A 23,010-nucleotide genomic window follows, 5' to 3' on the forward strand; every position below is an offset into this window, starting at 1 on the left:
AGAAGAATTTGTGAAGCAAATTTGGTAAACAGAATTTCTTCAACAGTGATCATATATGCTGTTGAATTTAATTTTCAATTCTCTAGTTTCTGTCTAGCATTTTTCTCAGTTGGCTGCCCAGGTCAACGGTATGTGTTAAAACCTAGCGATCATGCAATCCCTAGCAATTCTGTGCTTTGCACTTTTTTCATGTTTAACAACCGTCTCTTTCTTGAAATGATTCGAACCACTGATAAAATTTGTCATCCCTGTAATTTCGTGACCTGCTTTTGAGGCTTTTTATGTTTTTAACCTTAACCAGGCACACTCGGCAAACCATGATGTCGTTAATTACCGGTGTTGGGGAGGTGTTAAAAAGGAGGACATTGATGTAGTTGGACAGACCTCCTGTGATACCACATTATTAACATTCTCACTCTCTCTGCTTGTTAAGCTTACTGAGTTGGAATTGCTTGAAGTCAGTGCAAGGTTGGGACGCTAAGAAAAAGGATATTTTCCACTTGGACATGCCTTTCACTGCCTATCTACTGTACTGTTAGCTCTCTGGAGAAGAATAGACACCTCAGTTTTGTATGCATGCAAGAAAGACTGCTGTAGTACTTTGAGTTCGCTGTCTAACGACAATTTGAATGGGCCGTCTCAAAAGGGTTAATGCCAATGGCACCTGGCACAAATAATGCAGGCGCCAATTTTAATATTTGGTCACTGTCGTGAGCCCTAGTATTGAAAAAAGCTCTTTGCATTAGTTTTAGCTCCAAGAGCTATGTTTCTTTCTATTTACCTCTTTGCTTTCCTGATCCCTCTCTTAACATCTCTTTGCAGTTCAACATATTTTGTTTTCGTCTCCATCTCCGTAAATGGCTAATTTCCACCATTTAATTTATTTTATTTTATTTTAGTTTTTGGTCGATTTGCTATCTCATAAGTATGACTTATCTCGTTATTATGATTTACTATCTCATATGTAGTCCACGTCTATGAGTTCATTAACTTATTGTTGAGCTATAGAACACATTACAGCAAGGCTATATAAATACAAACACACACACACACATATATATTTTATTATTTATTATGCTTTTCTTCTTAATTAATACGTTAATTTGCATCAGTTAGTATAGTATTAAGGTGCGCCCCTCTGAGCCTGGAATTGTGGTTTTGATTCCTGATGGGCTGATTATTATTATCTATCGATTCATTTTATTATTTTGAACACCCCAAGAACAAGAAGGAACTAAAGACAGCTGCAGTACAGGCCTGGCAGAGCATCACCAGGGAAGAAACCCAGCATCTGGTGATGTCTACGGGTTCCAGACTTCAGGCAGTCATTGACTGCAAAGGATTTGCAACCAAGTATTGAAATTCACAATTTAATTCATGATTATGTTAGTTGGTCCAATTACTTTTGAGCCCCTAAAATTGGGGGGGCCACATGTAAAAATAGGTGTAATTCCTACAGCGTTCACCCAATGTGGATGTAACTACCCTCAAATTAAAGATGAAAGTCTATACTTAAAGCACATATTGTTTGTTTCCTTTCAAATCCATTGTGATGGCGTACAGAGCCAACATGCTGACAATTGTGTCACTGTCCAAATATTTATGAACCTAACTGTATATACAGCTGTCAGAACAAAGTAGATTTATTAGGTACATTATACCTTGCCGACTGAATCTATAGCTCTCAAATAGAAAAACATGTGAATGATGCAAATTATCTTGGCGATCTCTCAGTACTCATTCCCTACAAAAAGCTGATTCAAATTGCTACTTGATCTATGGGATCTCTAAGGAAGGGCGTTGCCATTTTAAAGGGGTGTGTCAAGAACTTTCATTGGGTAGAAGCACCAGCTTTCATGCACAGATCTGGCTAATTCAAAGTTAGCCTGCGCTGGAGCAGGTTTGAGATTAAGAATGTGTTGCTGTGGTGACTTACTCAGCTGGACTTTAAGCTGCTTCAGGGAATATTTTAAATATAAAATGTGATGCAATGAAAATAAACTTCCAAAAATGCATACAGGGAAATGTCTCGCCATGACACAAAACATGGCTAAGGTGATGCCCCAGAATTGCTACATTGTTTTGCTGACTGCAATTTTCTCAGCACTTTTCATTACACGGGAGTTCCTTCACAGTATCTCCCCCAGGAACCCTAAAAGTTTATTTTATAATAGGGTTCAAATCACACAAATGCAAAATTCACAATCTTGTGGTCCCCTGTACCCCCCACATGATGGCTACATTCAATTCATCCTGCTAGATAAGTAGCATGTGTGCAGCTGTCAACAGTGCAGACTAGATATAGGTAATATGTATTGGGTATGTATTTGAACTTTATTTTTATGTAACATTTAAATGCCAAGGTTAATAATTAGAATATGAAGAAAATAATAATCATACTGTTACTATTACTAATGTTTTTTATTGATCTTCCATAATGTAGAAACCCTACATTGAGTTTTAAATGCATCTTCTACTTCAAATATTTTTTCACCTCATACCTTCACCTCATATTCTAATAAGTGAAAGACACAATAACAATAAGTTAGATTACATAAACTAATTTAATCGCATTAACCTGCAACAATACAACTGAGATTTATTTTCACATTTCTGATAATCAGTATGAACCTCTTCAAACTCTACAAGGCAAGATAAGTTATTGACTGCGATATGCACTCCTAAAAATAGCTAAATGAAACATATGGATACTTATACCTGTTACCAGAAAGCATTGTTCCCCTTAAGACCAATACTGAATACTGAAGTTATCTCATAATAACAAGATTTCAAGAATATGCTCTCTACGCTTACGTTTAACGTGATTAGTTACTGTATATGATCAGTACTACCGTACATGATGAATGTGCTCCTCTTTGTGAACCTTGAATTCACTTGTCTTCACAAGTCCTGACAACGCAAACCCTTTCTTGGAAAATAAATATTGAATGCCATGCAAATCAATGTTGGCGTTAATGTGGCGCAGTTCTGATTTAATGTTTTATTCCATTCTGCGCTGATGTGCGCTGCTCCACCAATTGGGATCGTTGTGATTCTGTAGATCTGCGCAGAACTGAGGACATCTGCGCTACACAAACGCAGCCATTGTAGCCGCACAGTCTTCCCCCTTCTGGATAGTTTCCGAAAGTACAGGATATTCCCAGATAAGAGGGGGAGGGACGGAGTCAGGAAGCAACTGTATTGTGAGGGAAAGAGAGAAGACAGAAAGTCATTAAATGGTTTAAAAATACAGTAAGACGTCCGGATCGCTGAAGGTAAGACCACAGCCATGACCGCTGTCGATGTATGTAGTCTCAGGATGATTTAAAGTTTAATTCTGTCAAATCAAAACTTCTCGCCTGACCCAGGCCTTTTTGTCAGTGTTTGAGACAGGCGTGTTTACTAAGCTTCCTACCCGGAGTCTTATGGCGACAAGTAAGGATTACGTTAGCGAAGTCATTAACCTGTAAAACGTTAATCTGATTAAATTGTGTAGCATTGTGTAGAAAAACGATCGTCGCATTTTATAGACATTTCAAATAGATAAGTAAGGCGTGCGCAAGGTGAACAGGCAATGAAACTTTGATGGCAAACTTGTGAACACCATGGGAAACTTTGGTGCCTACGAAATGGTCGGGATCGTCACAATCCAGTTCGCTTCGGGAATGAATGCAGCCTCGTTTCTTAGTGACTATTACAACAGACGATCAAATGCGGCTTTTGCTGATCTACAGTCACCTGTTCGCTCTGATCGATGCATATCAGTTGTTTCTATATGTGATCGCAACAGCAAGTAGTCCATGTGGCTGCGGAATGTTAATTTTATAGGAACATTTTCATTTAAAACATATTTGCTTTGCAGGACACCGTAAAGATATTTTAGCTATGTGTTGAAAACTAAGATCGTATATTTCTCCCGTTTGATTGTGTTCGTTAATAATGATTCTTGCATTACATGTGGAAAATGCTCATTAAATTTTTGTGTTAATCTCAGCAGCTGGGGCACTATGGAAGCAAAGCTGGTATCAACAAGTATTATTAATGTGTTCAAGCCTGTTCGTTATTGTCCACAGCACAGCACAGCACAGTCAGTGCTTTAATGAAGTGTGTCTGTCTCTGACATGTCCAGTGCATGTCACCTGTCCAGGCGTATACTGTGTGGTCATTGAAAACACTTTAATTTTCAAGTTATGTTTAAAGCATTGCTTTTGAGGGAAACCTTTGATTTCCTCCCAAAGTAGCTAATTATCAGTTTGTCAGGATTCTGGATCTGTCTGTACTGCTTTCCTTGTCAGCTAGGAAAGGCATATGAAATGAATGACCTTTTGAGAAGAAGGTCCCTACAGAGCAGTGGAAGAGTTGATCTTGCTTCACCCTGACTTTGACAGGTTCTTCTTACTTTTTTTTTTTTTTTTACTGTTCTATACATAAAACCCCTACTGTTTAAATTAATTAAAAGGCTCTGATTTAGGAAATTATTAGTTTAATTAAGGGTTCAATTAAGTAATTGAGAGCTCGGTTGGAACAAAAACCAGCAGGGTAGGGCGTCCTCTGGGACAAGGGTTGAGAACCATTGTTAACGGAGGATGAATGCATTTTTGTCTGATAGGCTGGCTAATGACAGCAAATGGCCTGGTGTTTGAAGTCAAACCAACCAGTATGGACAGCCACTGGTCTACATGTATGGGAAGTGAAATCCATAAAGTAGCCAAAACATTGACATGGCTGTAGTTGATAGTTAAGACGAGAGGACATAGCCCTTAGATAACACAGCACAGACCTCAGCACTTTAATCCCCAGAGCAGAAAGAGACATTCCTAACTGTAATTTGTGTCATTAATAAAATAACAGCAAACCTTGCCCAGGAAATTGAAGGCTTCTGTTATTACAGTCCTCTTCCTGGATTATATGTCCTCCCATTTGAATGATTTTCCATTTGATGATATTAAACTTCTTGTAAAAAATAATGTCTTCTGGAAATAGATAAATGCTGCAATGGAAAATTTAAGAAGCCTCCTCTTTGTTTCCACACATCTTGTGTAAACTACAGGATTCTCCAGCTGGATTCCTACAGTCATTTTAAATGATTGTTTATGTGATCAAATTTGAAATAAGTGCTCAATGTAGCAGAATTAGTGTCTGTCCAAAAAATATTCCTCATGAAATGGTAGTGCTTATTTTTTGTATGTCTTTTTGGTCTGCTTTCTTATTGTGTGTGGTTTCCTTGCAGAACTGAATGTGCTCTTGATACGAACTGAAGAAAAACGGATTACTGACTATTATTAGGTTGGCAGCGAGCAATCCTCATGGTCCTCTGTTGACTCTACAGCTACTGCTCTCTTCTGCTGTCCACTGCAATGAGCTACAAGAGCAGAGAATGTGGATGATGATTTGCAGCTGACGAGTGAACCAATCGAAGAATTGGGAGCTGCATCCAAAGCTGATCCCAGACCTGTTCCTGAAAACCCACTTCACTGGTCTACACAGCCACCAACAAAATGCAGAGACTCTGGCTTGTTTGGTTCTGCCTGGAGGTGATGGCAGTGCCTTTGAGTCATGGGCATAGTTTGTTTACCTGTGAACCCATCAAAGTCCATCGGTGTTTGAGCATGCCCTATAACGTGACTTTCTATCCCAATCTCATGGAGCACTATGATCAGGATATAGCTGCAAGCCAGATGGGGGTAAGTCACATCGGTTGCTTTTTGTGTCCAATATAGGTGAAGCTGTTAATATGATGCTGGTTTTGTAGACTGTTTATCCAGGAATGAGAAATGGAATAACTGTGACTTGAAACTAATTTCAGAGGGCATTTAACATTGTTTATTACAGCAAACACTTGAAAAATACTAAAATAATGAATGCAATGAAAAAGGTACAGATTTATTCAGGACTGTTATAACATATTCCTTTTTTTGTGTATAATTTTTTTTCCACACCTCTTTAAATAATACAGGATTGGGAGTTGTTTGCTTCTCTAGCCCAAGGGTATGAATCTACAATTTAACACAAACGGACACCTTTCTGCATTGCATTCTGGGACCAGTGGGATGGCTTTGCTTTGTATCTGGCCTTCTTTCAAAGAATAGCTTTTGTCATTTCATAAGGTCCTGCAAGAACCCTGACTCATATCTCACAAACACAGGAGAGAGTGGGAAGGCTACGCTATTGTACACGACAGTGAGATTAGGCTTTGTGTGCTCTATTCCAGACTTTTTAATATTTCATTTTAATTCACATCCATACCCCTAGGCTTCTAAAGTGAGTCTGCTCTAGGACACTTTATTGTTGTTCCAACTTCAAACAAATGCAAAATGAAAGTGCTGCAGGTGCTGAGGTCCTATATTAAATGATACTTGTGTATTGCACGTTTCTCAAGTTATCAATTTGTAATATATAATCAGTACCTTACTACTGTTACATTTCAACCAACTATATATTTATTTTTTCCTTGAACCAGACATCTGAGTATGTAAGGCAGCTTGATACCACATAAGAATGATCCACAAAACAGAAACACAACTTGTGTAATGTACTGACAAAAATAGAGCAAAGCTACCCATATGTGATTATTTGCATAATTTAGTTCATTGACAACTACATCTGCCTGCTGTTGAACATTATCAGCTCATTTATTATTTGTAGTTTTTTCTTTTTATCTTTTTTTGCAACATGCCATTTTAAGATTTGTATAATTTGACTGCTACAAAAGTGATGGGGGGGGGTTCACCATAATAAGTCTTCTAATGCGTGCCTTCAGACGGATTAGATGTAACTGGTTTACCACATTTTTCCTGGTTACCCTTGTATGTTAAGCTTGTGGACTTTGTAATTACTTTTTTAATGTAGTGCTTTCAAGTGCGTAGAGCAGAGATCTGCTGCAATATCAAGTGGTGGTGAGTCTCGCCTAACAGATTTTCTTCAGCCACAGGGACGTTTTCATTCTTTTCTCTGTGGGGGCCTTTGATTTGGAGAGGAAGGAAACACACCCAGCTCCACACAAAGGCCAACAAACATTCCTGACGGCACACGCTGGCAGACACAGCCAGTCTTGCATGCACACACACACACACCGACACACTGGCAGAGGTATACAAGCACACAGGCAGACTCGCACACACACGCAGACTTATGGGTAGACTCACACTTGCACAGACGGGCAAATACAGGCACACACACAGATTCATATACAAACACACACACACAGAGGCAAGAACACCCACACAGAAATGTGCTCCCTCAATCTAAACAGTTATGTTTAGTCTAGCTAAACCCAACTTTGAGAGCACAGCTGGAGGTGAAGGTCCACTCGGACACTTGGTGCATTCACTAGTATACAGACATGGACAGACGTTATACAAGGAATACTTCATAAAGGTGACCCATAATCCAGATGTTTTACAAAGGCTCAATTTTAACAGATGTTTAGAAAAGGAAGGGAATTTGGACAGCCTATATCCTACAAAGGATGTGATGTCAGCTAGTAGGTAACTGCAAGTTGTATAGTTGATTTGAAGATGTATGGTTTATTTAAGTTGTTAGACCATTCAAATTTCCTTATGGGTCAGTATATATATACTTAATTGTCCACAATTTCCCCAGGTGAGTTTGTCAGATTAAGAAAAGATAATAAACTATAACTATCTTAATGAATATATTGACCTAATGTATTCCAACTGTTTTGAGAATTATTCAATTTTCAGGTTGCTGATAACCCAAAGCAGGTAATTTCATAGTATATTAGATTTAAAGTGTTTCAATACACAAATAACTTAAATGCAACAAGCTTATGAATAAACAAACAAAACAAAACATCTGTTCTTCAGCATTAATTAGAGTGGGTAGTTGCCCACAACACTAAGGGAGACTTTTTAGTATCTGATGTTGTGGTTTCCTTTTTTTATGTGACCAAGGTGAAGACCTCTCAAATCTGACAAACCCAATCTTCTAAGGACATTCTTCTTTTGATTTGCATTTAAACTGAAAACAGGAAACCACAGCATTACTTAGTATGCCAAAGGTCAGCTAAATATTTGTAACTAGTTGGAAACTGAGTCTTCTGGAAGAGAAACATAAATGTAATCTGCAGGTGTGAAAGTGGGGCCTGCTTCTCACGTTTAAGCACATCATGATTTCCCAACCATTTGGTATTGAGTGATGAAATGTTTGTTAGCTCATTCCACCCATAAAGGTATTTAAGTTTGTGGATTAACTCTTCATGGTTTATTATTTAGGTTTATTATTTTGATCAAGGTATGCAGTACTTTATGGCCAGTTTGACTTTGGAATATTAATTGTGCTAAAAATGGTTTTACTAATTAAATGTGTAAACACCAGTTTATAATATAATACATACATGTATATGTGTTTTGTATTTTGTTATCTTGAGTTAGTTTCTTTTGCTAAACATTGGCAAAGTACGTTACAAAGAGCAAACAAACAATAATTAGACACTTACAGCATAACATATATTATGTATTCTATATTGAAGGGTAGAGATGCTGTAAATAGAAGTAATCCAACACACTTCATATTTTTAGAGATATGTAAATTGCAGGGTTTTTAATCACTACAATTTGAGGTTTTATAGCAGCAAGACAGAGTTCCTTTTGTTTGGAAGGGTAAACCATAGCTGTTCAGTGAGGAATTACAGTTGATGTTTTAGCCTCTCTTAAAACACAGTAACTGGTTTCCATCTTTTGTTGGTAATATATCCACATTCATAATATTCAGACTTTTTTTTTTTCCCTGCTCTGAACACGTTTAGCTGGGTTCGGGAGGTGGGAATTAAATCATACAAAGATGTATGTGTTCAGAGTTACCCGTCTTCTTAATAGGACTTGAGCGGTACCTACCTTGAGTTTAGGAGAAGAAAAGAAAGCATACATCTGTTACCTTTATGAATGGCAGCTTGTTTGGGAGGGGGGCATTAGTTGCAAAACCTGTTTAAACCACAACTAGATTTTCCATCTCAGTCATGTTTGGAATACAACAAACTAACTAGCTAAACTAAGTTATTTTTTTCATTCTATATATAGGCTAATCTTTGTTCATCCCTTCCCCATATGTGATGTTATTTTTGTTCCTTAACTAGTCATCATGCCATAGTCTTATAAAGAAAAACAACTCTGGAGGCAGCAATAAGGACAGTAGCCAGTTTAATTCCAAGTATGAAGAGAGTCTAATTTGGACATATTATGGGAATTAAACATTTTCATCCTGGAACCAAGACTGCTATGTAGGGACTTGATCAAGGTATTGCAAATAATTTAAGGTATTGAGCTTGTCAATCCAAACAACCTGTTCCACTTCAACAATGATTCAAGGACCTCAGGACACATGTAAACTGAGTCTTAATGCATTCAAGACAGGAAACGGAAGAATGCAACAAACTCCCTAGCCATGTTGTTATTATTATTAATTAATTATTATTATATTATTATATTAATATTATTATTATTCATTTCTTAAAAGATGCCCTTATCCAGGGCAATACAAAGTGCAAAAATACAGTGCAGTACAGGGCATAACATATTACAAATTCCAATTGACATAGTACAGTGCAATTCAAAGCATAATACATTTTACAAATTCCAATTGACATAATATATGAGGTCTTGCATCCTGGACTGTAAAAGCTGATAAGTGCAGACAAGATGTTGCAGTAATCCAGGCGGGAGAGGACCAGTAACTGGACAAGCAGTTTAGTTGAGCAGTTGGTGAGGAAGGGTCGGATTCGGTGTATGTTGCTCAGGAAGAATCTGCAGGTGCGTGTCAGCGTGGTGTGTGCTGAGTGTAGGAGAGCGCAGGATCGAGGGTGACTACTAGGTTCTTAGCGGAGGAAGAGGGAGAGAGCATCATAGATTCCAAGGGGATTGAGATAGAGAGATCAGCAGAATGTGAGGAAGAGGGGGGAAAAAAAGAGGAGATCTTATTTGGAGAGGTTGAGTTTGAGGTGGTGCGAGACAAACAAATAGCAGACAAACAGAAGAGATGTGAGAGGAGATGAGAGGGTCAGAAGAGGGAAAGGACAGGAAGATCTGGGCTTCATCTGTGTAGAAGTGGTAGGAGACACCATGGGATGTGATGAGGGGGCCCAGAGAGCGAGGGGAGAACAGGAGGGGACCCAGGATGGAGCCTTGGGGTACACCTGTAAGGAGAGGTTGGGGGGTGGATGAGGAACCTCGCCATGTCACTTGATATGTCCAGTTGTTGGCGTAAGAGGAGAACCAGATGAGAGCAGTTTGAGAGATTCCAAGGTCAGCGAGGTAGGAGAGGAGGATGGAATGAGGTGTCAAATGCTGCGGAGAGATCAAGGAGGATGAGGACTGAGGAGGTTTAGCTACCAAATGAGGAAAACTGGTTGTAGGGCCACCTCTCATTTCTAAAATGAATTCCATTTCAACTCTGCATGCTGCTATAACCTTCAAGCCATCTCTGGAGACTTGACCACAACCTCCACACCTCTTTCCAAAAGTGCACCATCAGACTTTACTGTAACAAATGCCATTCACTGCCCTATGTGTGGGAAATCCAAGTGTCGAAGATTTCAGTAGAGACATAACTCCATGTTATCGCAACCATCCCACAGAGAAGTAGCTGAGCTGACAAAAGCGATGATAAACACAGCCTCTAGGGTTGACTAGTATGACAAAACATCTCATTCCAGCGAAAAGAGCAGAACTGACAGTGTTGGGAAATGCCTTTTTAGAAATCACAGATCATGTTATTTTCTTTCAGGCCAGAGTGTGTCCAGCCTACTGTTAGATGAACAGTGTTTTATTTTATCAGCTTTGTACACCTTTTTATAAATGTAATTGTGAGAAACCTGAAATTGTATGGAATGATGTTAATTACATAGACACTTTATAGAAATGTAGCCGAGCTGAATGAGCAGGAATATATTACACAATTTATGACAGCACAGTTTCTTGGTAAAACATCTTTGACTTTACTGATAGATGCATAAATTCATCATCCAATTAGATTTTCTGTTTCAAAACCATTATGACATATTACCTTTGTAGCAGAACTAGAAAGTGCTCATGTATCTATGTTCTCTTATTCTCCTTCCTTTCTTGAAGTAGCTTCCACAATGGTTTTAATTTGTCTGCAGTTTTCTTTCCTTTCCAGTGACCGGCTCACTCTTGAGTCCTAGCCAGTCGCTTTCAGTTGCCAAATGGACCTGTGTGAATTTCCTGAGGCATCCCCCTCCCTAATGCACTGAAAGAGAATAATATTTATCCTGTCCTTGAATCGCAGTCTTTGTTGAACAGCACAGTACATTATAAGACTCTTTATTTGCTTTTCTAACCAAATCACGTGCACAGGAAATGAAAAATAGTTTCTATTTTAGGATCTGTAACTGGGAATGGACCTCGCCACATCAACCATGCTTTAGAATTGGGAGTACAGTGCTTTAGTGTGGCAGTGCTGAACTGTGATGTAAGAACTTTGTCTTTAGCTATTGACTGGAACGGCAGTCTCCAGTGGGATTCTTTTGTCTGTGGCAGTGGATAAAAGCAAAAATATGTACTAGTGCTGGCCATTTCAAGCCAAGGGGAAAATATTTGGCATTGCACAGAAGAATGGAGGGTGTGTTTTGCTGACTGTGTAGGATAGCTGCTTGGAGTTCTAATCTGAGTTTCAGCATGAGTGTATTATTATTGTTGAATTTGAAGTGGTGCAAATACCCATAACAAATTGGCTCTGTGAGATCCAAAATAGCATTTAAAGAAATTGTGTAAAATCATTTAATGGCATTTCTGTATTTAAATCATTCCAGTGGTTAATTTTACTGCCATTTTTGCTTAAGCTATGAAGCCAGGACTTTTACAAATCATTGAGCAATGTGGCATATTATGAAATTACTGAAAGCTTACTAAATCCCAGAGATTTTGTATTTGCCAGCTTCTTTTTTTTTACCACTTTGTTCGCCGTTTAGGAATAACTTCTGTAAAATCAAACAACCTCTTGAGTACACTCCAGTTTGTTTTGTTGTGTTTTATTGATAAAGGTCCCTATTGTGCTTGCAGATTTAAAATGGTTTTCCAGAGCAGAATAACTAAATGTTTGTTTTCCTAATATTTCTTCAGATTTAAGATTTCTTATATTTGTCAGACAAAACTAGTACATTTAGATAAAATACTTTATAGAGTGTTAAGTAATTCAAAATATGCCATACCCAGCAGTGCACTGGCAGTGCGTTTTTCTGCCTTTTGTTAGAGTTTTTTCAGGGACACCAACCTGTTTCACAGGATATAAATGGGTTTATGCTCCAATCCAGTTTGTAAAGACTTCTTGGAAAGGAATACATGAATGCCAGCATACTCAGATGTTCCCCTATTACTGTTTTCCTTATGGATTTATTTACTGCTATTTACTAAGTTCACTACTATGGACTGGTGTCCTGTCCAGGGTGTACCCGTGTCCTGTGCCCGCTGTGTTGCTCCTGTTCACCGTATCCCTGTACAGGATGTTTCCTTGTATTTTAGCGTATATGGAGGGGTAACTTTGTTTACCTTCTACACCTTTTCTTTTATTGTATATTATGTCAAAACCCTGTAAAACAGAATTGAAATAATAGTCATATAAACATATTTTTGCCATGGAGCCAGTTCTCGATAAATCTGAAGGGGACATGGCCATGTTTCCTGGTCCTCTAAGGGATTTACAGTTGATTCCACTGACAGGATTTGTTGTCGGCGAGGTCTCTGAGGGAAGCTGTGAACTCACACCCTTCTGTACTTTTCATTGCAGCCCTTTGTGCCCCTGATCAACATGAACTGCTCTCGCGATGTGCACTTGTTCCTGTGCCAGGCCTTTGTGCCTCACTGCACCGAGGACACTAAAGTCATCCTCCCTTGCCGAGCCCTCTGTGAGAAGGTGCTCTCAGACTGTCAGAATGTCATGGACATGTTCCAGCTCACCTGGCCCCCAGAGCTGCATTGCCACCGGTAATCAATTCCAAATATGTCCGTTTCAAATGATAATATACGCTGATGATGATGATAATGATATGAAATGTTGTATTTTTAGAGCACCCTTTAATACTTTACACACAGAATACAAATACAGTCTTGACAACATATAATAATGGTGATGATAATGATGGAATAACTCAAGAGTAGACATAATGATATCTGCAATGTCTGTTTCACTCCAGGCTGGGCTTATAACAAGGCTTCTAGACTGCATGAGGAATTGATAATTCTAACTCCAGAGTCGTTCAAGGGCTGAACACTGAAAGCTCATATCCTGCTCTCAAGAGGAAGGGTACTTTTTAATTGTCCCCTTTGTTTATTTTATGGACTTTGCAGATTGAGGGAATGTCGCAGCTCTCCAGATGGCTCCCCTGCTCCTCCCACAAAGCCGGTGATCACTCCAAAGGCCTCACCCTCTATGCAGAGGGACTTCGGCTTTTGGTGCCCCTTACAGTTCAAGACCCCACCTGAACAGGGCTCCAAATTCCTAGGCGCGAAAGAGTGCGCTCCCCCCTGTGCCAATATGTACTTCAAGGCCCACGAAATTGAATTTGCCAAGAACTTCATTGGAGTGTCCTCCATCGTCTGCCTGGGCGCCACGCTTTTCACCTTCTTGACCTTCCTGATTGACGTCAAGAGGTTCCGCTACCCAGAGCGGCCCATCATCTTCTATGCCGTCTGTTACAGTGTGGTGTCCCTTATTTATTTCATTGGCTTCCTGCTGGGCAACCGCACAGCTTGCAACCCGGCCAATGTGGTGCCAGGGAGTGTCCAGACGGTGGTGCTGGGCTCACAGAACAAGGCCTGCACTATCCTCTTCATGCTTCTCTATTTCTTCTCCACAGCAGGGACAGTCTGGTGGGTCATCCTGACCATCACTTGGTTCTTGGCCGCAGGGCCCAAGTGGAGTTGTGAGGCCATTGAGAAAAAAGCGGTGTGGTTCCATTCGGTGGCCTGGGGGATCCCGGGGGCAATGACAGTCATGCTGTTGGCCTTGAACAAAGTGGAGGGGGACAACATCAGCGGCGTGTGCTTCGTTGGTCTGTATGACCTGGACTCCCTGCGCTATTTCATCCTGGTGCCGCTGTGTATCGGCGTGGTGGTCGGGCTCTCCATGCTGCTCGCCGGCATCATCTCTCTTAACCACGTACGCCAGGTCATCCAGCACGACGAACGCAATCAGGAGAAGCTGAAAAAGTTCATGATCCGCATTGGCGTCTTCAGTGGCCTCTACCTGGTGCCCCTGGTCACTCTGCTGGGTTGCTACATCTATGAACAAAGTCTTCGGGCCACCTGGGAGAGCACCTGGATCCACGATAACTGTCAGAAGTACCACATCCCCTGCTCCTACCAGGTAACGCATGCCACCACACACTCCAAGAAATATAACCAGCATGTCCTTAGTTTCCCAAGTTTAATTCGCTCTTTTTTCTAAATAATCTTATACATTTGCTGTGAAACCTTTATTTAAATAGCATATAGAACAAATAATAATTTCAGTGGCAGTGCTGCAAATGCAACATTTTATAAAGATGAACTTGCAAATTAAATGGGTGTAATCTTTTGGTTTTATTTTCACCTGCAGATAAAGACCTTGGAAAGGCCTGATCTGTCCCTGTTTTTAATCAAATATCTGATGACCCTGGTGGCTGGAATCTCCTCTGTATTCTGGGTCAGCAGTAAGAAGACTTGCTCTGAATGGGCGTTTTTCTTTAACAAGACTCGAAAGAGAGAGTAAGGACACCATTCTTTCAAAGAATCTCTGAATACATTTAAAGTATTTTTAAAGAATGTTACTTGCATAGATTTAAATTCACGAAATAATAATCTTGTGAGCTATAGAATCCTCTGATCACTGCAGTGTATTCAAATTATGTTTCATCTTTCAATATGTTCAGGAAACAAATACAAATAAATTCTAGCAAACAGATATTGAAGACTGCAAATGTAACAAAAGTACACTTGTGTTTTGGGAAGGTACAGACATATCGGGTCCAATATACACATGCAAGATGTGCCTTAAACTGTCCTACTTAAATTAAACAAAGCCAGGTCTTCTGACTAAGAGAAAAAGTAATTGAAAAGAAAACTAACGCAGGTATTACTGATTTGCAGTCCTATCAGCGAGAGCCGCAGAGTGCTGCAGGAGTCCTGTGACTTTTTCCTGAAGCACAATGACAGAGTGCAGCACAAGAAGAAGCACTACAAGTCCAGCTCCCACAAACTGAAGGTCATCTCTAAGTCCATGGGGACCAGCACAGGAGTAACCAACAACCACGGGACCTCCACCGTAGCCATCACCAATCACGATGCGCTCGCCCAGGGCACCTTCTCTGAGGTGAGGGTCTCTTCGGAGACCTCCGGGAAAGAGATGGCGGAGAGAGGGTCCTGCAGCCGGGGGAGTCAGCCCACGTCTAAGGCTGGAGAGCGGGAACCAGCCGGTCAGGCTCTACCCGAGAGGAGGAGCAAAGCTGGCAGCTCTGGCAGAGTCAGCAGCCGATCAGAAAGCCTGCAAAGAGTCCCAGATGGAAGGTAACGAATGACAAGCTGGTCGTTCTATTCCTCCTTCTACCTCTCCTCCTTCTTCTCCTGTCTGTCAACATCTCACCCAGCAGTTGCTACCCACAGGTTGGGCAACCATCTGTAAGAGCTCTATAATCTACAACCTTGTTTGTGCAGTCCCTATAGAACACTAGGTTTTTTTATTTTTCTAACCGGTCTTCTGTGGAAAAGTGATGCTAAAGTAGCACTCGCTATGAGAGGGGTTAAAACTCATGTGATCTCCTGCAATCATGATATTTACCTTGAACATCCAAAACTGTATCTACACAGTGAAATAAACAACTGGGACCGTACCATTTTAATACTTTTTTCATTTTTCTAATGAGAGATTAATCTGTCTGTCTGGCCTCTTGTCTAATTAAAATATCTTGATGTACATCAATTTCTCATTATATTTGTATTCCCTCCTTTATGTCCTCCTGGAATTTGGTCTACATTAAAATGATATAATCCCTCCCCAAAGTCCTAGTTATTATCTAAAGCAGTACTTTGTGTTTGCCCCGGACTCGCCAAAACAGCTCCATGTAGAACTACTCGATTCTGCCGTGTTTTTAATTGAATTTACCCCTCAAATTAAAACATCATAAGCTCCATGCGTTCCATTTATTTTGTTCATTCAAAATCAGATACCATGATATAATAAGTTGTGTGAAATGTTCTTCTTATTGTATTGTATTGTATTATGCAGTTTGGGCGTGTGACACTGCTCACACGACTTATTAACTTATCATATATTAGACACACTGTAAAGCAGTGTAAGAAAACACGTTTTAATTAAATTATCAATCAACCCCCTCCCGATACTTTTCCACACGGGATGACATTATACAAGATTTGAGGTATATGAATGTTTGGAACTGCTGCTCTGTAATGCTATAATGCATTTCACATTTTTTCTTATAGTAACGTATGCTTCAATTAGAAAAATGTTGATATTCCCAATATAAACTCATTTACATGTATGATGTATATCAGCAGCAGCAGCTTTTGTTGATCCACTTTTAGATGCCACCCCAAGATGTTTCCACCTTTTTTGAACAAGTATTTTTTTTTTCTTCAAAGTTTCCACATCTCATTTTCTCATCTTCTCCTCCTTGGTCGTTATTTCTCTTAGGATCCAGTCTATAGCCTCTCTAGGTCATCTCTGATCTGTTCTTCTTGCAATATATGTATTGTATATATAAAATAGGAATTTTGTCATGTCCAAATGAATGTGATGGTTCCTGTTAGCATTTACTCAAGACAATGTTATCCTCTTAAGATAATACAGTGGGAAAAATTTTGGCCTGATTTGAATGGGTTTACTGTACCGCTGAACATGCTGCCAATTTAAAAAAAGTACGTTTATGTTTCCCTGAATAAGTCAGTCGAGTAGCAATTACAAGTTATAAGACTGTGGTGTTGTGCGACAGAAGGAACACCCTTTTCGAGCAGTTTCACTCACAGTTTCGAGTAGGACCTGCAGGACAATATGCAAATGAAGTGTTATGTCTCTGTTCCATTGAGAGTGACCCCCAGGAGTGATGTAGTGGAGGGACGGCCAGGGTCCAGCAACCTGCCTCTCAGCCCCTCTCAGGCCAGCAGCGGACGGGCAGCTGCTCCTCTCGTGATGCACCTTATGCCCGAACAGACGAAGGACAAGGACCAGGGCTGCTCCAGTGCCTGACCCTGCATTTCACAAAGCAGCAGTAAACCGTTTCCAGGTTACTTGCAGGTGCCAGAACACTTCCAGTCCATGTTCACAATGACAGCGCGGAAGACGGACCACCTTAAAGCCACTTTTGCAAGAAACCTTAAATACGATTGTTAATGTATCAAGTCTAATTAAGATTACATTTTCTGTGTTGCTCTTCCACACTCTGAAGCTCCGTTTGGGTTGATTTAAACATGTCTATGAATTTGGGCCTGAGCTTGGGGCTGTGATTTTGCTTGGAGGATGTCAGACTCGGGGAATGCCAGCACCTGATTCGCACAGGTGTTTGCGTTTTTTGATGAGAAAGAAACACCACCCTTCCTTATAAAAAGTGACATTATAGATAGTTTATATAGGTAGAATGAAATTGGAAAATGTTGCTAAAATGTATAAAAAAAAATCATCCAACACTGAGCTTTAGAGTATGAATGTTTAATTAATCATAATCCATACAGTATTTAAATTAAATCATATATATAGATTGATATATATACACCTCTACCCTGATATAATGCAATCCGATATAAATTCGGTTTTTAACGTGGTAAAGCAAAAATGGTTTTGATCTTTTAAATCTTTTAAATTTTAAATATTTTTGATCAGCTTAAATCTGTAGATTACTTTACATTTTTTAGCTTAATTTGAACCTTTTCTAAAAGTAAAAACTCAAAACAATCTACATATAACATAGTTGGCTAAGTGGCAAAGTGACTCATGCTGCTATTTGCTAAAATACCAAAATCCTTTTTTACAACCATTTGGACGAATGTGTAATTTAAAGCATTTTCTGATATTTTATGTGAATTTAGCATTTCCCTAAGCATTAAACACAGTCCAATAATACACTGTATGTTTTAAGTATGCTTATAAAATAACTGTTGTAATTAAAGAAAGGAGATGCAATTTAACCATTGTAGAAAATATTTATTTACTGCTCACAGCATATTAGCTCTAATGATTTGCTGACTATTAATAACGGAAATGCTTGAAGCCAAAACAATATATAATGTGGTTTTATCTGTAACGCTGTAAGATTTTTTTGACTCCAGAGGACTGTTATATCCGGGTAGAGGTGTATATATATATACCTCTTAATTATTATATTTATATATAGGCATAGGTATAGATACACAGAAAAGGTGTGTGTGTATATTTATTTAATGATCCCTGTGATTAGTCAATTATTATTTCCAAAAAAATGTTTTTCAGCTGCTGTACGATTACATTGCTATTGAGAATATAGACCGGAAGCACTCCTGCTGCTGAAAAAATCTTGGGACACCCTGAAACGGAGTGTATACCGCATCACCAAACTCTCCTGTGAACTGTGTCCTTTCTTTTCAGACTAATGAGGCTGAATATCTTTCATTGCCAGGGCCTTGTGTTAAGGACTCAAAGATAAATTAATGTAATATGGACTATCAAAATTAGTAGTTTTTTACAAAATACTTTTTCTGAAATAAGAACAATTTAGCACTGAAAATGTAGTCTTAACACTGAATTGTAGCTATGGTGAAGTGTGAAACACTGATAATGCAGATACTATCCATTTTTAATGCTGTGTGAGACGTTACTATCACTTACATTCTGAATTATGTAGATCTTAATATTCCTTCATTGTGCCTATGCTTTTAACATGGTTTACATGATAAAAATACATGGCTTTATACAGTACTTGTATTGACCATATTATTCATAGATTTCTAAAATATAATGAAATATAATCTGGTCAGTATTAAAATAGTTATGCATAGGCATCAGGTCAGCAGCTAGAAGATATATTTTACAGTAGCCTACAGTGTACATATTTTTAAAAGTTGGTTACTCTAAAACTCACATATATACACATGCGTCTAACTTCAAACTAATTTTCTGTTTACAATTAACATTTATCATTCTTAAAACTGTTTAAAAATCTGAAATTAGTCTAGAAGAAGCCTCCGATTTAGCCAGTTTGTCTTGAGATCTGGAGTTTTGTAAAGATGTGAAAAATTATGGCAGCATGGATAGTAGTTGTATGGATGTCCTCCAGAAAACATAATATGTAGTTAGGCTTGCCAGCACATTCGGTTTAAACATACCCCTCAGAGGTGCTTCTTGACATTTACTGGGGAATACTATGATGCAGCATAATAAACTAACGCAAAAGAAAATGCTTAAATTACAATGTTGCATTTCAGAGCCTGTACCCATATATTTACCTGAAGAGTTGTGTAATAATACATTTAATCATACTTATAAATCATAGGAAAAGGTTGAAAAATATGGAAACCTGTTATGACCTCTGTATGCTGAATGTGCTGATAGGTTGTAGGAATTACAACTGATACATTTTTCTTTATTTTTTATTTCTTGTCTGTCTTGGGCATTTTAAAAATATATGTACTTTTAAAATGTACTGTATCTCATATTGAATTGATGTACTTACACTGGAGTCTTAATGCAGGAAATGTAATCTGTCAACAGAGGAAGTGGAGCACAAGCAGAAAAAAAACTGACCTTGTCAAGCTGTCTTGAAAGTATGCATCAAGCACTTGGTCTTGGTGGGACTGTTGACTTGCAGCAGGAAAGTGTATAGCATTACATACACTTTTAAGTTGTCTAGTTGTGCAATGTTCCCCTGAAATATTAAGTTAAATTAATTACACTTGAGGACCTTCGACCTCGATCTCAGAAAATACAGGAAATTAATGCTGAGAGATTTAAACAGTTTTTAAATATGTTTTCCTTCATGTATTGCAGCATTATGTAAAATCTACACCAGCATTATTTTCCCATTTTTATTTAACCACAAAAAATATTGTTCTGATTTTAATTTGTGTATTTAAACAATAGTTTTCTTAATAGCAATGAATTGCAAATACAATTAAGGAAGCAAAGTGTAGCTTTCCTGCTGTGATTTATATTCAATGTTTTAGTGTTGCATACCAATAAACACTATTATATTGGCTAAAATATGCAAAACAACAAGTATAGTAATAGGGGAATTTTTAATATATCAGTTATGTCACCTTTCTTAAACGTATAGAACATATTTATTAACAAATTGTGGTTTAAAAAATGTCACGGGAATACAATTTTGTTAATACATTTAAACTACTATTGGAAGCACACAATGTTTAGCCTAAGGATGTTTTGTTTCTGAATAGTTTGTAATAGTATATGCTTGTTGTTTTAGTAGATAGCTTAACAATTGTAATACATACTAAATAAGTGTATTCCAACTGTGCCTAAAAATGCACATATTGCTTCCTCTAGTCTAAAACCTTCAATCAAATTCTTTAATTTTGTGATATACATCTATAGACATTATAATCTTTAATTGTAAGGACAAAATTCAAACCTTTAGAAATTCAGGTCAGGGGTTGAAGGCTGAGGGTATTTTCACTGATTGTGACATAATTTATTGTCAACAAATTGTAAATTATACAAACTGATCAGAAAATTATAATAAAATGTTAGGTCTTTAACTGCTGTTTCTGATCTAGCCTTGGGGTATATACTGGAAATGTAAAATGCTGGTGGAATACATTTGTGCCTTTACTTTGAAATGGAAAAGATAGATTGATGGTGGACAAAAATTCTATATGTATACCTAACATGGAATCACTCCATGGGATATGATGTCACTTTGTGTTTATATTTTCCATTGTTTGAGTCTTAAGGAACAGATTGTGAGTGTAGACATTTAATTTTCCCCACATCATTTGTGCAACTTTTTTCTTTGTATTAATTTCAGAATGTTTTAATAATGATGCAGTATATATATATATATATATATATATATATATATATATAATCTTATTTTGTTACCATGTACTACAAAAACTGTAAATGTTTCATAGTGGATTTGTCATCAAACTAGGACAGACAGCACACCCGTGCATAATCTCTGACATGGAAAGAGAGTGCCTGTGGCAGCTACATTTGAAAGGGAATTCACAATATTCAGTTACTTTATTTTTCTGTGGGATGTCAGTAGGCAGTTTTCATCCATTAAGGCTTGTATATGTTTTACTTCAGCTAGATCAAAGTGTTCCAAAATATAGTATACAATTTGCATAATGTGTTTTTTTTGTTACAGCTGAACAGTAAGACACCACAACATATGATACATTGTAAGGTGACATCTGAATGTCCATACAATAATGTTCAGTAATGAAACAAAATGTAACAGTACTCTACAGGGCAAATACTGCTTTAGTGGGCTTTCAGTTGTCTATTGATGACTAATAAGTACCTCTTTGTAGTCCTGACGTTTGCTGTGATCTCCTTTTGCATTTGTCCAAAGCAAACATGGAGTGGATCTGCTGGTTTTCAGAGTTAACTTCTGCCCCTCTCTACAGCCACTGTAATTATACTGCTGGTCTTTGTTTTTTCTAAAACTATTTCTATATTCCATGAATATCAATTGGCATATAGCTTTTGATGTTCCATTTTTATTTATTGGCCTAGATGGATGTGTGTTTCTTTTGTAAATATTTTGGACAGCACATGTAATCATATACTTTAATAGTTGATTTTAATGGACAAATTAAGGAACTTTTATTTTCATACTTTTGTATTATTCCTCAATTTGTTCTCTTGAGATACTACCCTTTCACACTTGAATGGCTGTTTATTGAAGAGGAGAATTGGTAACTCTACTAGATTTTACCATGCTTTCCATCCATTACCAAAATGAGTCAATATTTGATGTACAGTGAAGGTGTTTTTCTATTTTTTCTATTTTGTCTGCAGTTTTACTGTTGCAAAAATCTGATGTATTGGCTATAATACACACACACAAATGCTTAAGAGGAATAAAAGGGAATTTTTAAACGTATCAATTATGTCCCCTATTCTTATACAATACAGAAAATATTTACAGAAATATTCTTCTAGCATTCTGTTTTATGGCCAACACTTCTTTTGTTCAGATGTTTTACTATGCTTCTTTCCTGTCCAGTAATGTACAGTGTCAATCCAGTGTTTTATTGAATGGTATTCAATTTTGTATTGATTTGATTTCATATTTGAATAAAATCATTTGGAATATACACTTCTTTGTTTGCCCGTGTACTACATTGGCTCTGACCAAATGAAAACAATACTCCAGTGGCAAATTTGACAACTCGGTACTTGATGGCACAATTGCATTGGGCAGAAAGAAGACTCTTCTGCCCCCAAAAAACTGACATCTAATATTGGTCTAATATTGGGTTTGGGATTGGTAGATGAGGGGGTGATTCAAAGGTTTCAGTTGGTCTGGACCATTGTCCGCATTGGATGTACTGTGAGTGCTATATGTGTATGTTTGTTTCCTTCAAGCTTACCTTGCTTTTGAAGTGACAACTTCTGATTGGCCAAATACAGATAACCTTCCAAAAAAAAAACTCCCCAGAGCATTTCAGTTGGGTCATTCTTTTGGAAGGCTTCTGGGTTTTGTAAATTGGATACAACTCCCTTAAAATACAACTTTACCTGATTATACTATTTCAGTTGACCACAAGCAGAACCTTTTGATAGTATCTCGCATGGTGTGTACTAGTGTTGTAAATACAAAGTACAGATTGCAACATTGCTTGATATGCTAAACGCTTGTAAATGGTAAATGTTTGTCTTCTTGCTTATTTGATCTGAACTAAGATTTGCATGATAATAATAAAATGCAACCACCACTAAGAACTAAGTAACTGATTTTTGTAGGTGTCACCCCGGCCATGAGTCCTATAAAAATTAGGGGCTCCTTGTTAAGAAGATACATTTCATTATATAACCTTGGTTCAAAAT

General features: G+C 38.1%; 1 protein-coding gene across 2 annotated transcripts; it reads left to right on the forward strand.

The window, feature by feature from the left end:
* Window positions 1-3,143: 3,143 nt before the first annotated feature.
* On the forward strand, window positions 3,144-22,277 carry LOC136713409 (frizzled-6). Of its 2 annotated transcripts, none has more exons than XM_066690475.1 (7): window positions 3,144-3,275; window positions 5,231-5,684; window positions 12,760-12,956; window positions 13,320-14,337; window positions 14,569-14,717; window positions 15,099-15,515; window positions 17,052-22,277. In XM_066690475.1, exons 2-7 carry the CDS (start codon window positions 5,499-5,501, stop codon window positions 17,209-17,211), a joined length of 2,127 nt encoding a protein of 708 aa, XP_066546572.1. In that variant the 5' UTR covers window positions 3,144-3,275; window positions 5,231-5,498; the 3' UTR covers window positions 17,212-22,277. The 2 variants fall into 2 exon arrangements, with proteins under 2 accessions (XP_066546572.1, XP_066546573.1); XM_066690476.1 differs by having other exon boundaries at window positions 3,151-3,275; window positions 5,330-5,684.
* The last annotated feature ends 733 nt before the right edge of the window (window positions 22,278-23,010 follow it).

The sequence above is a fragment of the Amia ocellicauda genome, chromosome 18 (genome assembly GCF_036373705.1).
Source record: "Amia ocellicauda isolate fAmiCal2 chromosome 18, fAmiCal2.hap1, whole genome shotgun sequence".
Taxonomy (NCBI): domain Eukaryota; kingdom Metazoa; phylum Chordata; class Actinopteri; order Amiiformes; family Amiidae; genus Amia; species Amia ocellicauda.